The sequence below is a fragment of the Tyto alba genome, unplaced genomic scaffold (assembly GCF_018691265.1).
Source record: "Tyto alba isolate M040663 unplaced genomic scaffold, T.alba_DEE_v4.0 Super-Scaffold_10, whole genome shotgun sequence".
NCBI classification, from domain to species: domain Eukaryota; kingdom Metazoa; phylum Chordata; class Aves; order Strigiformes; family Tytonidae; genus Tyto; species Tyto alba.
The window spans coordinates 18113503-18130421 of record NW_024881262.1 but is presented as its reverse complement, the minus strand read 5'-3'; the positions used below and the strand labels follow the sequence as shown (position 1 = coordinate 18130421).

At 35.7% G+C, this 16919-nt stretch overlaps 1 protein-coding gene across 2 annotated transcripts in view; it reads left to right on the top strand.

Moving 5' to 3' along the window:
• RASA2 (RAS p21 protein activator 2) overlaps positions 1 to 16919 on the top strand; it is a 48987-nt gene that overhangs the window by 8277 nt on the left and 23791 nt on the right. For both annotated transcript variants that reach the window (XM_042797246.1, XM_042797236.1), the window contains exons 3-5: positions 3926 to 4029; positions 5081 to 5175; positions 10088 to 10164. In XM_042797246.1, coding sequence (XP_042653180.1) covers positions 3926 to 4029; positions 5081 to 5175; positions 10088 to 10164 — 276 coding nt within the window. The remainder of the gene's footprint in view (positions 1 to 3925; positions 4030 to 5080; positions 5176 to 10087; positions 10165 to 16919) is intronic.

The following is a 16919-nucleotide window of genomic DNA, read 5'->3' as shown; positions in this document are numbered from 1 at the left end:
AAATGAAAACAATGCCATTAGTACTTTACAGAAGAAGGGAAGAAAAATCTCACTATAATAAAACAACAGCTGTGTGGGGGGGTATGGGTCTGACATGATGCACACACTCTCTCCCCCTCAAACTGAGAATATTTCAAGTGATATGAAATTAATATTTCTAAGTTGAGAACATTTTATTAGGAGTTAGTGTTCTGAATCACTTTGCTTTTCTGTCTCCACTAACTACATAGGGAGCGCCTTTATCCTCTTATTTATGGCTGCGTTGTTGGACTCACAGCATAAGTAGGGTTCTATACAAACTGATAAAATGTAGTAAAATAAGTCATCCTCTATATAGCAGTGACCAGTTGGATACTTATGCTTGATTACTAGTGTGTATGTAGTTTTGAAGGCTGATGCTTGTTCCAGAAACTTAATTATACCACCCTGTGCTAAAATACTGTACTAACCTAGAGGTACTGGAAGGGAAGATGAAAGCTCTGATCTCTTACTAGTCTGAAAACTTTATAAATTGTTTTTTAGTAAGGTGTAGTACAGTATAATTTTAGTCATAAATGCAACTTGGAATTTAATGGTTTTGTTCTATAATAGTCTTGCTTTTTCTTACACATGCAATTCAGTCTGGTTTTGGCACTGTAATCTGGGTTGTAAATTTGTATTAGCTATAATATAAATTGCATTCTACGAATATCTGCTAGTTAAATGTCTGTGGAAGTAATTATCATAAGAATGAAAATGATCGTTGACTACTGTGATAATAAAACTAAGGAAGAAATGTTGTGTTTGTTTTTTTTTTTTTAAACGTGCAAATAGGTTTGGGCTTCCACCAGCACTGGGACTACGGTTAGAGTGCAAATATGAAGCAAATGACTTTTCAAAGTCAGAAAAAACATGAAATAATACTGAAGTGAAAGAAGGATATTTTGACTAATGACTCAAAAAATATTTCTTGATGTGGTGTGGGATTTCTGTGGGTTCTGAAAAAACAAAGTTTTCTTCCTTTGTAAAGTTTAAAGAACATCTGTGAGCCTCCTCAAATATCTATGGTCAAATATGAGGAGTTGAGGATGGGAGGGGTTGTGGTACATGTGTGTTGCATTTTTTATTCAAAATAAATTGTTTCTTTTCAAACTGAACTTTGTGTGAATGCAAGGTTATAGCAAAAATGTATTCTCTTGTTGATATAAGTGTAGTTTTTATCAAATGGCAGGTCCAGAGACATGGGTCAGTTTCCGCATGGAGCTGCCAGTTTAATGTAGCAAGGAAAGGAAGAGCAAACGCATATGTGGCACATTTAAGTTTAATCTCTTGTATTACTGTAATCCAGTTCTTCCTGTATGACAGTCTGGTCTCTGAATTAGCACTGTCTTCTAATTTTGTATCTGTCACAGTCTTTAAAGTTCTTGCATCAAAGTCACAAATTAAAGTACTAAACTGACTGAATCCCTGAGGAACAAGTTGAGTAAGTTCTCCATTTTAATTATTCCTCATTGGTATAACCTATTGTACCCCTTCAGCCAGTTGTGTATCCACATAAGAATTTCTTTACTAATCCTTTTTATTCTCCACCTTAATTTTTTTCTCTGCCTCATACCTTACTAAAAAATAATCAACAACTGATTTGGAAGACAGTGGTGTTAATCTAGGAAAGGAAAAAACTTGTCACCGTGAATAAAACAATGCATTACCTTATGCTGATACTATTGACCTGCTCTTTCTTGACAAATCTGAGACTTCATGTAATGTTGAAGTCAAAATAATGATTGTTAGTGGCTGTTCATTCTTGGTGGGGTGGAAGGTGGGCCAAGAAATATAGTTGTGAAGTTTGCTCTCTTTAGCTGTAGGATATGGCTGCTAAATAGGTTTTTGGAAGTCTCTACTAATAGTCTCCATCCCAGACTAATTATCTGGCTAAACTTGGGTGCATAGCGTTATATAGATCCAGCAAGAATAGGGACTTAACACTTAGTGATACGCAGTAGTTGATATTGTAGATGGTAGTTTAGTGTCCTGACTGAAGCAGAGTTGTAGCACTTTCTGTTGATACCAGTGCCTGCTAGTTCACTCACTGCTTACTCTTTCTGCTCTAATAAGTCTTTGTACTGGTGCAACTAATATTTGTGTAGCTGTTAGGGGAGCCACATCATGGAATTGACCCAAGTTTAAAATAAGCCTTTGTTTTATCTTTTTTGGTCTGAGTTATTGTGTCAGTACAATTAAAATGAGCAGCCAAGGTAATAAGGAAATTGAGGCTGCTTAGGGCTGCACTGCTGCTAAAGGTAATGTTCATGAATTTATACCTTTAGTGGTGGTGCTGACAGGAAGAACCCAGCCATTGAAATCAAAGCTGAATTTGTTGGCTTTGAAAATTAAGGGGAGGGCAGGGGGGAAGGAGAAGGGGAGCTGAAAAAGTATAAGCATATTTTTCACCTGAGAACTGTTAAATTTTTTCTCAGTGTAGTGCAAAGACTAATACTGATTTGTCTCCTTTGAAGCCTATGGTATAAGGTCAGTGTTTTAACAAAAAGAAAATTTTCACCTGTGAAATTTCTCCTAATGGATACCTGCAGTTAAAGCTCTTATTTCTAAAGATTAGTTCTAGGAATTTGGAATGCCAATTTTTTCAGCTGTGTTTCTTCCTTACTTCCTTATTAAGTTAGTTACCAGCACTTCTCTTATTTTTGACTTATTTAATGAACCATTGGTCCTTTAGCATTTGATGTTTTTTTCCTGTAATTATTTGAGGGAAGAGAGTAGGGATGATACTCTGTTCTTCCTGGTATCTTTTTGGGTAGGTAATGCTATGAACTGATTGTTCCAAACATGAGCATATTTGTATTAGTTTATTAAAGTATTGTAGCAGTACAGTGTCAGAAAGGTACTTTACTGGGAAAGAAAAAAACCCACTTTGTTTCTGGATTTGGTATGACTGTTATCCCAGTACTTGTCTGTAGAAAGAAAGAATAGGCTGAAATTAGTTTCATGAAGCTGCATACCTTTGCTTGGTGATGTTAATACATTGTAATGGAAAGTATTTTAAGTCTTTAAGAATCTAGTAGTTCCAAATTAGCAGGGTTATTTATGTGGATGCACTTCATCTTCAGAATTCACAACTTGTAGTGACAAAGCTAACAGGTTTTGTTCAGTCTTGAAATGTAACATTCTGACTACTGGCTGTGATTGCATCAATAAGTACTCCTTAATTTTAATGGAAGTGTAAGAGTAGAGATGACAACACATTGTGTGACATGTCTAACACAGAGGAACCCAGAGTCTTTTTACATAGAAGGCTCTGCAAATGGAAGTTAAGTAGGGTGAACTGTAAACGTTATATTGGACTTCATTAGATGGAGAAATGTGATGACCATTTCAGCATGCAGAGAACATGTATTTGAGATAAACATTTCTCTTTTTCACTATAGTGTTTTATAGTTGCTAATGCTTATGACTTCTTTTTATAGGTCTGAATCTTTGAGCATTAAATTTTACGCAGAAGTTAGAGCTAAACAAATGTCAGTTAGTGAAGTAATTCCTAAATTGTGTTTTAATGTAATTTGTGTACTGAATGAAAAAAGAGAAACGTAGAACTTGTGTCTCGAAGTCGTTTGGGTTGGGTAGAGAACCAACTAGAATAATTTAAAGACAGAAAAATAGGATTTAAATCACAGAGGAGACAGTACTTTCTGTGTGTGCACTCATTTTTTTTTTTAGTTTTTTTTGAACATATGTAAGGCATTCTCATTAAGTTTTCTCTTGCAGCTTTATTGTATGTTTTTGTAATGAAATAGTTGTGGATGGATTTAATGATAGATAAGTATAGTACTAAGGGCCAAGGTCTGGGACTGCAGTAAAAATTTTAGTGTTTGTCTTCTGTATAAATTACATAAAGTGTTCTTCTGCTTTAACTTTCAGTCTTCCTTTTCAGCCCTTATTTTGGGGAAGAGTTTTACTTTGAGATTCCAAGAACATTCCAGTGGTTGTCCTTCTACATTTATGATAAAAGTGTTTTACAAAAAGATCTGCGTATAGGTAGGTTCTGGGATACTGTCTACATCTTGCGTAACATTTAGTTATTTTCGGTGTCATCTGTATTATTAATGATACAATTATTCAAGTGATGCATTTTTAAAAACATAGTGTCTAGTGCACTTAATCTATATGTTCTTTTAAAGCTTGAAAATCAGGATTTTGTTTCCTTGCTTTATTGATTAAACTGAAACATTTATTTTTTAGGCAAATAGGGCATTTCATAGTCTTCTAATTATGTCTCAATATGTTTGGTTTTTTTTTTTTAAAGTCTATTTGTTTTTTCTCCACTTCTGTTTCATTGGAATATTTGAATAATTGTCACTATCTGTAGGTCTTTGAAGAATGAATTCTGGGATAATTACACAGTAATTGCAATTGTGGAATAATTCTTAAAACCATTTGAAGATAATTTTTTTTTCTCTGTTGGTACAACCTGTAACTTCATGTCTTATAAGTTGCTGAAAAATGTTTTATGTAACTTAGGTGAAAAATTACTGGAGGTGTATTCCCACCCACCCTCCACCCTGCCCCTCTCAGCAGAGCAGCTGCTATTTGGATATAGTTGCTATAAAGCTCTAACAGTCTGCTGTGGAAGAAGGCATCACATTACTTAAATTGAGGAAGGAAATAATTTGCACCAGGATGCCAGATAATTTGGTATAATAACAGCTTTCCAAATGGCAATCAGGAGAGTAAAAGGCATCTACTTTCAGTTTCCTATTTAAACATTCTTCAACACCGTTACGGTTCTTTCAAATCCATAAGTTATTTCCAGCCACAAGTGTGTTCTTTATTTTACGGAATCTTGTTATTAGTGATATCCAAGATAGCACATTATACTTAATTTAATTTGGCTTTATTTAAACCATTTTTTTTATTTACTTGTGCTTCATGTTCCTTGTTTCCATAGGCTTTTCATAGAGCAGCATAATCTTAACAAAAAAAAAACCTAAGAGGGTTTGAACAAAAATTAAACTTCAGATCTATCTAAATATTTGTCCTGTTCATATGGAAGTGAGATTTATGCCTATCTCTCCCTGTTCTCCCCTAGGGAAAGTGTCAATCAAAAAAGAAGATTTATGCAACTACACAGGAAAAGAGAACTGGTTTATGCTTCAACCTGTTGATTCTAATTCAGAGGTTCAGGTAACTTAAATTGTACATTTACATTTTTAAAATTAAATATAGATAAATGCATTAATGGTAGAAGTTTATGTGGACCTGTAGCAGATAGAGGTTAGCATCTGTCAAATTTTTGTGAGACAGTTGTGCCTTTCAGCTTGATTAGAGAATAACGTATGTTCTACATTTCTAAAATTGGTTGTATTGCTCCTTATGATACTTAAAACTGTCAGAAGACTTGAAGCAACTGTTTGGGAAATGTCTTAACAGTACTTTGATGTCTAAAATCTTTTCAAGATGAGCTATGTACTTGAGACAGGTGAATGATTTAGGAAACTACTGGATCATTTTTTTAGTCAGTTTTGGTGTTCTCTGAAATGATATCTAATTATGTGACATGGAATGATTAAAGTTTCAAAACGAGGTACTTGTGCTGTGCTCATGTATCTTATTTTGAAATATTTTCTGCATTCAGCATCAAGTAACTTGCACTTTGGAGTTGTATTTTGGTCTGCGGTTCAAGTTCTTCTGACAGGATTGTTCCAGTAACGTGTAAAAATGAGATGGCTCATGAGTTGTAGCAATTCTGTTTGGTTTGAGGAAGAAAAGGGAACAGTGTTCTTGAGAATCTTTTAGCTTTGTTGCTGTGATAAACAATTTATTAGGTTTTAATGTTTTGGTTTTTTTTTTTTAGATTTGCCTCAGGGAAAAAGTCTTGAACTTGGCAGTGGTTTTATTTTTCTAGTAACTTGGAAGTCCCTCTGGGTAGGGGGAATCCTGTCTACTTTCCTAAGAGGTGAATGTGAATAGAATTCTCAAAAAAACCCCAAAACCCCAATGTTATTTTACAGGATTAATCATCTATGAGGTGTAAGTTTAGCATGCAGCTGTTGGATATATAGGAGGTCATGTCATTGCTTTACATAAAGACAGATTTTCAAAACATCTGAATAGTATTTTCTCTTACCTGTTGAAAATCAGACCTTATTCAGTTAGGATAGAATATAATTGAATAGTTCAGTTGGAAGGGACCTACAGATTGTCTAGTCCAACTGCAGGTTGTCTCAGTCTTCTTCCGATTCTTCCATCTGACCACTCTAAATATTCTAGAAAGTCTATTCCAGATATAAACTCAAATGCAGTTTGTGCTTTGACATTCAAAGTGGGTAAAAATTACTTGGATTTTTGGAAAACATCTGCTCTGTGTTTTGATCTTAGCTGTTTTTTTGTTTTGCTGCTGGTTACAGTATTATGGATATCCATCTTGTTTTCTTAAAACGCTTTCCTTTGCCCACTAGTTCTCGAAAAAATGTACATGAATGTGGGAGTACTACACAAATCAAGTAGCGTTTGAAAAGTTGAGTGGAACAGACCATATTTAATTGCAGCTGGCATAAACTTGCTAATATATATTTATTTAAAAAGTTTTCACATTTTCTGAAATGTAGATAGCCTCAACATGCTAATAAAATTCTTATGGATGCTTGCTTCCTTTTCCCCCTCCCTTTTTTTTTCTTAATATTCATTTAGCTGGTTTGAAATGGGGTCATATTGTTAAACGTGCCCTTGATCTTTGTTATTCACAGTAAGAAACATTTTGTAGAGATTTGATCTATGCTTTTAAAATACATAGATAAGGTCAGCATTTTTCACTCATTTCTAAGGTTTTTGAAGGTAAGTTTAACTTTCATTATTCTCTTCCCTAAAATTGATAGGATTTGTAATTATTGAAGTAATATACTCCAAATAGATTCCCCTGGTGTTCATGTAGAATGTGTAAATTTGGGAGAAAAGGAGATGGATCCTCAATCCAACGGCTCAGATCTCTGACCCTAGGAGAGAAGAAAGGCCTGGGTAAAGTAAACCTTGCAGGGTTCCTAGTGCTATGGAACTGTCAGCCATAACATAGTGCTGGAAGCTCAGTGTGGTAGACAGCAAGATGTTCATTTCAGAAACGTGGTATATGTTTGCTCTAATTTAGAATGGGAAAGCTGGAAAAAAGTTGATGGAAGATGATAGAACCAGTATCTGCTATGTAGAGACATTTTGGCAGTAAGCACACAAAAAATAATTTGGGCAGTATTAAATGTGGGAATATTATGTATTCTGTGGAATATTCTAGAATCAGTTTTATTTTCCATATGCCGCATGGACTTCAGTTTACCTGAGATTTCTGAGTGGATAATCTGGGTTATTTTAGGTTCTTTTATTTTTTAAATGAAAGTTCTCTGACTTTTGGCTTAGAATTTTCTTCTTCTACTTAGCTGTTGACATAGTGTATATGGCATAGAGATGTTCTTTCTTATTCTTGCAAATTCAGTAGTTCAGTTGTGATATTTGTTCCACTGAGTTGGGGAAAGTGGAAGGAAGAGGACAGAGTTCAAAAGAAATCTAGGGTTTCTGTCACTGAGGGAGGAACTGGAAAATAACTATTAGCAGTTCTGTGTTCAAACCCCACCAGGTATTGTTGACTACCTTTCAAATAAAAGAGTATGCATCTCCTCCAATTTAAAGGAGAGAAGGTTTTATGAAAGAAGCTAACAGTGTCAAAAGTTCCTTTGTGGTACTCTTGGAATAGTAGTGTGATTCTGTATATGGAAAGTGGGCACAGTATATGAGCATCTGTTGGGACAAGTATTTAAAATACAGTTGCTAGCCTAGTTTCTACTTAAGAGCTTTAGAAAACTAGGAAACTTGTATTTATTACAGATGCTTGTAATATTTCATAGTGTGGAAATGATCAAAGTATTGAAACTGAGGGGAGGAAAAAAAAAACCCTTTTAAAATACAGCGTTCAAATGTAGTAGTAATTCTAAAAACAAAACTGTGTACCTAAATGGTGTTTGAAGTTTAGTTTGGTGATGTGGGCACTTTTGTTACTATGTTAATCTTGGCCAGGTGATCAGCAGCTCCATCCTCCTCTAATCAGTATCTGAAAGTTGGTTGTTAATCCATTTGTAACCTTAAAATGGTACCTACCTACCTTTCAACAACCCTGAGTTCTACAGATGAAAAGTGTGTTCACATAAAGTACGCTGCTTACTTGTAGTAAAAGAATGGCAGATTTATCTTTGTTTTGAACTAAAATTGATCTACAACCACGTTTAAAAACTGGTTGCGTATTGTGTCAAAAGTTCTGATATAGATCTGCAGATCAGGCACTTTAGGAAACGACTGTGCTGCTCTTAACTAACAACAACAGAGATGTACTGAAGTGCCATACGTGTCAGGGAAGTATTTACTTAGAGCCATGTTTCTGTAGCCATTATGGTGTTGAGTTTTGAACAAACTGCACCTACAGATAGTTCTCAGGAGCAGTAAACGTGCTATTTTACTCCTAGCAATGAGCGTAGAACATGATTTGTGTGTGGTGTTGGTTTTTTTTTTTAAAGCCAGAGGAAGATGTTTAAGCCATTTACAAGGTCTGTCTACTAAAACTAATTAAGTCAGCTATTACAATAAATACTACTAATGTTGTCTTTTAATTTGTCATTCAAAAACTTTGCCTTGTAAGGCTGTTGGCATGTTTCTTGGTATCCTGTTTTTATCCTGTAAATCTATTTTTGTAATTGAGTTTCTCTGCTTGACAAATATTTTCCTAATGTACCTGTGTTCCAATCCATGTAGTAACAGTTTGCAAAACACTTGGCAGACATCCCAAAATAGTTACGTTTAAAACTTCCTTATAAAAGCAACTTCACTTCTCCCATGTGATGTACAGAGAGAGAAGCACAGCCCTTGCCCCAGGGGATTTACAATAAAAACATTTCAATTTTATGTCAAAACATAAGTACTATAGAACGTGTGCAAGGTTAGCTAAGGGTTTTAGTTTCATTTTAGTTTTGTACAGCAAAACTGTAGTTCAAATTATAGCTTGCTTCCTTTGCCACACTTTAAAATTACCTTGCAGGTCCCTTCCCTAAGAATCATAATCATGGACAGACCAGTGTCATCTGAAGTTCCATTTACCAAATAGACAAATTCCAAGAATATTAAGGAGAATATGGTTTAGAGGAAGGACTGTGTCAGTGGTTATCTTAGATGTGAAAACTAGCACAAATAGACACTGAAAGGGGAGTAGCGTTATTGTTCGGGCAGTAGTTGTTTGGAGCAAGGTTATGGTACCAAATTTTGGTCATGCCAGGAAAGTTGCTTATCATAGTTTGGAGTTTTTGGAGCCTGTTATTGAGAAGGTAGAGTAGATAGGCCCTTGTTGAATTCTGAAGTTAATCTGTGCTTTGCCGTCATTTACGTATTCTTTTTCTTAATACACCTTACTATATCAGAGAAAGAAAAGAAGCAAGCCAGGTCTAGCAATTATTGCCATCTTTTCCTCTCCTTTGGTTGTGTTTACTGTTCCATGATTACATCAGCAGACTTCATGGGATAGTTGAAAGCTGCGCTGGGATGCATAATAAATTTCTGGATGAAATTTCTAGTCTGGTGGGATGGACAGGAATTCACAGTTAGATATTACATGTTGCTGGTTATGGCTACTGCATACTATTCTACTTCTCTAAATATACCTTACTGCCTTCAGAGTCCAAGAGCACTTTAGACCTTTCTCCTGAAATACTCTTAAATTCATTGTCTTGTTTTTTCAAGGGTTCATCCCATGTTTAGGGCAAAAAAGCTTAGAGGAAGGTAGTTCCTCATGCTGGAAGGATTATTTGTGTGTGTGTGTGTGTGTGTGTGTGTGTGTGTGCAATCTGTAGAGGCTTGGCTGATTCACATGCTGTCTGCAGTGGAGGATAATGTTTCCTTTATATTATACTCCACTTGTAGGACACATGCTTTAGAAGACATACTTCCTTGAAGTGGTTATATTGGAATTAGTTAAAATGACCTCAAACTGTAAACTGTATCAGTGTTCTGATTACTATTTTTAAAATAAAGGCTTTTAAAACTATTTGTGTTTCTCTCTTGTTTTTTTCAGGGAAAAGTTCACCTTGAATTAAAACTGAATGAACTGATAACAGATAATGGATCTGTGTGCCAGCAACTAGTAGTACAGTAAGAAAATACATTAATCCTTGAATATTTAGTTGTTTGTAAGAACATTGTGATTTGTGTCTCCTAATACTGAATGTCTGCACATTCTGGTATCAGTAACATTTTTCTTTTTATATGACTTTCCTTGGAGCCTAACTTGGTGAGGGAATGGCTATATGTTTAGGGAACTCCTGCAGATGTTTTTCACAACTGCTCATCTCTGTTGCTTCCAAAACACTCACTCTTACTAGGACTCAGCATGGCTATTTGGTGTCATTAGTTCAGTGTCTTGTAATTCCAAATGAATTTGATCTGGTGAGAAAGCTGGGAATGCCCACTGCAGCTGATAGCCAGAAGTTGCAGTACTGCTGTTACTGCCAGAATTGAGCTGCTGGTGGTAGTGTTGGGAACAGTGTGAAGCTTTTTCATTAATAATATTTTGGTTTGGTACAGGAAAATCCACTTTTAGTTTTGCTTCAAAATTACTTTCACATGGTTAACCATGATAAGGAATGTTTACAGAAAAACAAAGTACAGGAATTGCCATTCTGGAGCAGCATAAAGTTGCCCCATTTCAGTAAAATTTCTTAGAAACAACTTCAGGAGTTTTTACTACCAAACTTAATTTTGACTCCGAAGTGTGAAGACATCAGAGTATGTCAAGGAACCTCATAGAAACAGTCAGGTTTTGGTACGTTATTTCAAAAAAAAGACAAATTTCACCAATAATAAAGAAAAAGCACAGAATGAGACATATTGGAAGATACTAACCAGTCTGTACTCTTGTATTGTTACTCCTAGAGCTGTGTTTGATAATGATCCTATGTGATGGCTTTGGGAGTCTGAATGTACATGTTACAGATGTTCGTCACAGAAGACTGAAGTATTACGTGTACTGGTCATTCTGTTTCTTTTTATTCATTATTAAGCAATACATTTAAGGCCAGAAGTTGATAAGAAGTTAGTGCAAATACAGCTATACAAAACTGTTTTGACACTTGTAAAAATTTTTTTCTGATAAAGGCATATTAGAAGATACTGGTCTCTCTAGAAACTAAGCCTATCCTTTATTTTGGAAGAATTCTGACAGTCTGCTGTTACTTGTCTCTGGGAGACTTCTTTCATTGAAGAGACCAGTGGAAACCACTGACTTGAGAGACTCAGTGTGATTGACAATGTTCACTTGTGACTCTTCTTTATGTTCTCAGCATGAGTAAGGTTCAGGAAAACAAGATGATCTTACTGCAGTTTTTAATTTTTAGTGCTTCAGAAGGAAATAAAGGCTTTTCTGTATTTGTCTTCTAACAGGTTGTGAGATAGGCCATGTGAAGAAAAGGGTACAGACAAGGGGGTTATAAAGACTAAAGGAAAATTAAGATTTAAAACTCAAAAGGTAGTAAGATTCTTTAATTTTGCTTTCCAACATTGATCGTGAACTTATATTTATTCCGAGACTGAAGTTTTTTGGTTTTGTTTTTTTTAAAATCTTGTCCCAGAACTTAGTATATTAAAGAGCATGTTGAATTGTGAAACTGTGAGGAGAGGAAATGGTGAGTGGTCTTCCATTCATCTCCATGACTTCAGATCAGCTGCAGGGAGCAGGGGGAGACCGTTACACTGTCGTTTTTGCTAATGTAATTTTCATTGCGAAGATTAAATTACGTTCTTTCTGTCTCAGTCAATTATCTAAACCAAGATGAATAGTTTAGTTGGAGCAAGACCTAGCAAAATAATCTCTTTTCTTTTACTTAATGTGATATGTAAAGGAAAGCTAGTTCTGTGATAGAACTAAGCCATTGAAACTGGTAATGTTTTAGTGGCTACTGGAGGCTGGTAATTCAGGCAATATATGGAAACATGCTGTACATCAGTGTATATTTATAACTTAAAGATAATTCTGAATGTGTTTCTGCTTCTATAGTGAGTGGCAGCTTGATTCCTTGGGAGCCCTGGTGCTCTTGTATCTCACTTGTAGTGCAAGGCAGATTTAGAACAGCTTTTCACCCATGGACTATTTACCACCAAAAGCTGGCTGGAGCTTTATGACTTTGTGTTCTCTTTCCAACTTGCTGATAGATGTAATTTTTTTTAAATTATTTTTTTTTATATATCTATGCACTTTAGTCTAAATTTTTTTTTTTTTAAAAAAACTTACTTGGATTTTTCATATGATGAAGAAAAGTTGCTTTAGAAAGTTACTGTTGCAGATTGCAATTTTGAGTAGGAAGTAGGTTACTCACTGTGCCCTTGCTTAGGATCTCTTTATGACAGAGATAAATGATCAAAAGGAAGCCAGGGTTCTCTTGTGGTTGCTGTGCTCACCCACTCACTGACATGTGGGAGCGGATTGTGCGTTAAACAGCAGTATTACATCAGTACTTTGTCTTCATCTGAGATTATGAAATGCACTGAAGTTCCTTAAACTAAAGATGTTTAGTAGCATTTTATCACACTAGCTGATAGCCTTGAAATAATTAGCTGTATAAGTAATATATTGTACGCAAATATATTTTTGGGTATACACGTGAAAGTATGAGAAGTAAGAAATCTCTCACTGGATTTAGTATTATAGAAATGGATGTGAGGGCATTTTTGAGACACTTTTGATATTAAAGCATGAGGAACTTAGAGAAAATACATGTGAGATTCTTTAATAGAAAATTTAAACTCTAAGAGTCTGCATATTTTGTAAATTTCCAAGGATAATTAGTAAGTGATGCACTTATTGCTATGTTTTGTTAGTCACCAGGCCCTGAGAAGTCACTGTATTAGTAATTCCTTTTGCAAAGCTAAAAGATAGGAAGTAGCAGAGCTGTGTTTGAGTCAAAAAAGACAAAGAGTGAGCATATAGGTATATTTCTGTCCCTGCCTCCTTTTGATCTTTCCAAAACTAAAAAAATATTGGCCAAAGGAAAAAAAAAAAAAATATTATGGAAAAAATAATTCTTAAAGTACAAGCTATAATACTTGCCTTTCAGAGTCATGTTTTACTTCATGTCCAAATTAATGATCTCTCAGTGTAAGGAGACAGGGGAGCTTTTAAACCTTCACCAGTTAAATTTTTTACAGGATAAGAGAATTCTAGATAGTTGTGCTTACCTGGCTTCTGTGAACAGGTAAGATTCTAATGGATTTCCACCGTGTATTTCATGAGAGTCCAGAAATTTTACAAAGATGAAAAATAGTAGCTATAACTTCAACAACACAGGATTAAAGATTGTGTTAAGCATGTAGAAAATAGCAAGTAATTAAAGGGCTGTGATTCTGAGCGTTATCTGGAGTCCCCCATCACCTTTTTGTTTGTAGCTGAACCGAGGTGATAGGATTAGACCTGAGTAGGAGATGGATTCATATTGTTTTGGTTCTGTAAACATGGCTGTAGAAGCTTTTTAGCTTTTTTTTTTTGGACTGGTCTTCTAGATGAGTTTTATAATGAGGATTGAGTTAAAAACAGGGTAATTCCAGTAGGAAGCAACTTTTAAGTTAAAGATTTGAACAACAGAGAGCTGATGGTGATGTTAGCCTATTACCGCTCATGTGGGAGGGAGGAAGGTTTCATTTATTATGTTAGTATGTACAGTAAAACCAACTTTTCCAAACAAGAAGTGGTTGGGAGAAGAACATGTGATTTTAGGAAGGTAACTGTTGCTGCATACGACAAAGGGATGTTCAGTTGTGTAACGAAATCAAGAATGCGATTCCTTGCATTTTTATTTTTTTTTTTCCTTTGTCCTCTATCCCCCTGCCCTCCCCCTTCTGGTTTTGTTTTTAATATAGATCCTTATTAGGGCTCTGTTCCCCAACTTTATATAAGGGAAGTAACCTTAAGGGAAGGATAAATATTAATATGTCACAGACTATGTTTGTATAAGCAAAGCTGTGAATAACAGTCAAAAAACCCCTTGCTTCTTAAAAACTGCAAGTTTCCTTCTTTTGGTCAAGTTGACAAAAAGTGGTCATGTACAAGACATACCACAACTGACTGATCTGGTCTTGCTTGATGCTGGAGGAGGAGGGGAAGGGGAAAAATGGTGGCCAATTTTCTTAAGGTGGGACTTTCTAAAGCCAGCTAGGGCTTTCAGGTGGTATAAGCATTCTAAAAACTTGATACTTGGATATATTTTTCCCTGAAGAAAGTAAAAATAAGGCTTGTAATTGCTTTATCAATGAAGCCCTTACACTTTTTTGAAATAGAAGTAATCTTCTTTTAGTGAAGGGCTATGTTAGAGACCACTTACAGTGGTCTAAGCTCTAATTTTACACAATTTTTGTATTAACTGAAAACTTGCTGTTAAATTTCATGCAGATACACCCACAGACTGTTTCTGAATTAAAATTTTGTTTCTCATACTAGTTGTTTCCTTTTCTAATGTGTGAATGAGGAGGGGAAAAAGATAATGCAATAGATTAACTGCTGACTCAGTGTGGGCTCTTTTTTTCAAAACCACACGGGCATGTATAGTAGCACATTTCAAAGATACATGCTTGCAGCTCTCCTTTCTGGGAGTCTGTAAAAACAAGTTTGCGTGACCACTGCTTGCATGTTTGCTTCTGCTGAAACAGATGATACGTGAACAGTTTCTTGCCAAATTAGGCTCTTGGATGGTAGCACTTGCCTTCTTTGTGTTTAACATGACTTCAACTTCGAAAGAAAAAGCCTTATGTATTTACAATACAAATATTTGAATGACCAGAAATGCCTTATTACAGCTAAATTTTGTCGTTTTTTCCTCTTTTCTAAGTAAATCATATGCTATAATATCTTAAATTGGCCTGTCAGTTTGTTACTGTCCTATTTATACTTTGTCTGCTTGCATGAAGTTATTCAAGGGAATATAACAACTTTTATGAAGTGTACAAAGCATAATGGCTGCAGTTTAGTTTCTGCACTTGGAGGACTTGAGTTGGTTTGAATGGTGGAGATAGAGTTCCTCAGTCACTGAGGGGGTTTATTGCAGGCTGTGTCTTTTTAAGGTTTTATTTCCACGTTGTGAGCCAGTTGTATCTGAAAGGCTCATGTTTCCTGTATGAAACTCCTCTTGCAGAACAAACTACTGAGCTGTGAAGCAAGAATTAATGTAAACAGAAAGATCTCTTACACAGTACTGTAACTGATCAGTAGTTTGAAAATAGTCGTCCTTTGGTTAGCTATTACTTAGGCTTTACATAAATATGTAGTAGTTCAAAATATAGAATAAAAGGTTTTTAAGTTCCTGTCTGCTTTTCTAAACTCTATGCACTTAAGCCTTTTGAATAACAATTGCTTGTGCCAGCCGAGATAGGTGAAACCATTTGTCAAAGCTGAAAGGTCTACCATATGGTGGAAATATATTTATTATGGTTTTCAGAATAGGAATATATATTTAATGTTACTTTCTTTTTTGATTGATCAGAGTCTTGGGGTGAGGGTGGTTGTTGTTGGTTTTGGTGGGTTTTTTTTGTTTGTTTTTTTCCTGTTGCAGAAGATTGCAGTTCTACCACTTTGCCTGATTCTTTGGGGAGGGGCAATATTCATGTGAGATTTGCTAGCTGGTAAACTTCTTGAGGTTGCACTTTTCCATTTCTGTCAAGTCTAATCTAATTGAGCCACTTCAGACATCTTCAGACAATGTTAAACATGTTTACTGGAGGCTGCTTGTTTGGTAGCTTAAAACTATCTGCAATAATTCAGTCTCGTGTATTCAGTCTCTAGAAACTTAACGACCCAGTTTGCTAGTGGTGAGTTGATTTAATAGCTTCGTACCCTTAATGGCTACTTGATTTGCACTGCCTTTGGGGCTTGTGAGATCTTCTGTGTGACTAGGTTAATTCAGGTTGCCAAACTGACTGAAATGTGGCTCAAAACCAAAATAGCATTTTTATAAGGTTAGGAAACAGAATCACCATAGGTGAAAGATGTAAGGCAGGAGTGTAAGAGAAGAAGTATGCACCATTTTCTGTGCAGTTCAGTTGACTTAGCTGTGCTGTCATATGTGTCTAAAGCAGATTCCAGGCAGAAACTGGAAACTTAAGGAATGGTTATGGCTGGCTAGCTTAGTATGAGAGAAGGAAGGGGAGGAGGTGAGATAAATTTGTAACAAATTCCTGAGCCTGATGGGACTGAAAATGAAAGATTTGGGAATATTAGGAAATGATGGTCAGCGGGACTGGGTTATCTGTTTTTTGAGATGTTGGAACAGGGTAGGCTGTCTAAGGTAAGTAGACCTTACTTGCTGGCAATAGCACTGAGACTTGGGCAGGAGATGAAAACGGAATGAGAGAACTGCCTACACAAGGAGACTGACTGGAGCGTGAAATCAGCTTGAAGTGACAGGTCTGTATGATGAATCCGGAGATTCTAGTTCTGCTGCAAGGCTGTGTAGTTGTCAGTAAAACGTTTTTCAACTTGCAGGAAATCACAAGCTTTCCTTTAGTTTGTGTGCGTTGTGGTCAAGCTGTGAGAACATGGGAGGCTGGAACAAGCTGGTTCTGTAACCAAAAGTAGGGCATTGTGGTCAGTTTTTGTTGATATGATAATACATGTTTTCCAACAGGATCATTATGTCAATTATGCAAGTCATTCACACTGTGATCAGGGAAGGAGTGAGAAACTTTGTACATAGGGAAAGAAACTGCTTTCTGTGTGACTTCTGTGTGTTTGCTAGAGAAATCCAGGAGCTTGGTGAACAGGCTGTAGGAATACAAATAGTGTTGTTCTAGTTAAAATAGTTGAATTCTATCCAGATAAATTTGACTTGATCCCTTTGCTACGAAATTCCTATGAGATTCCAGTTGAG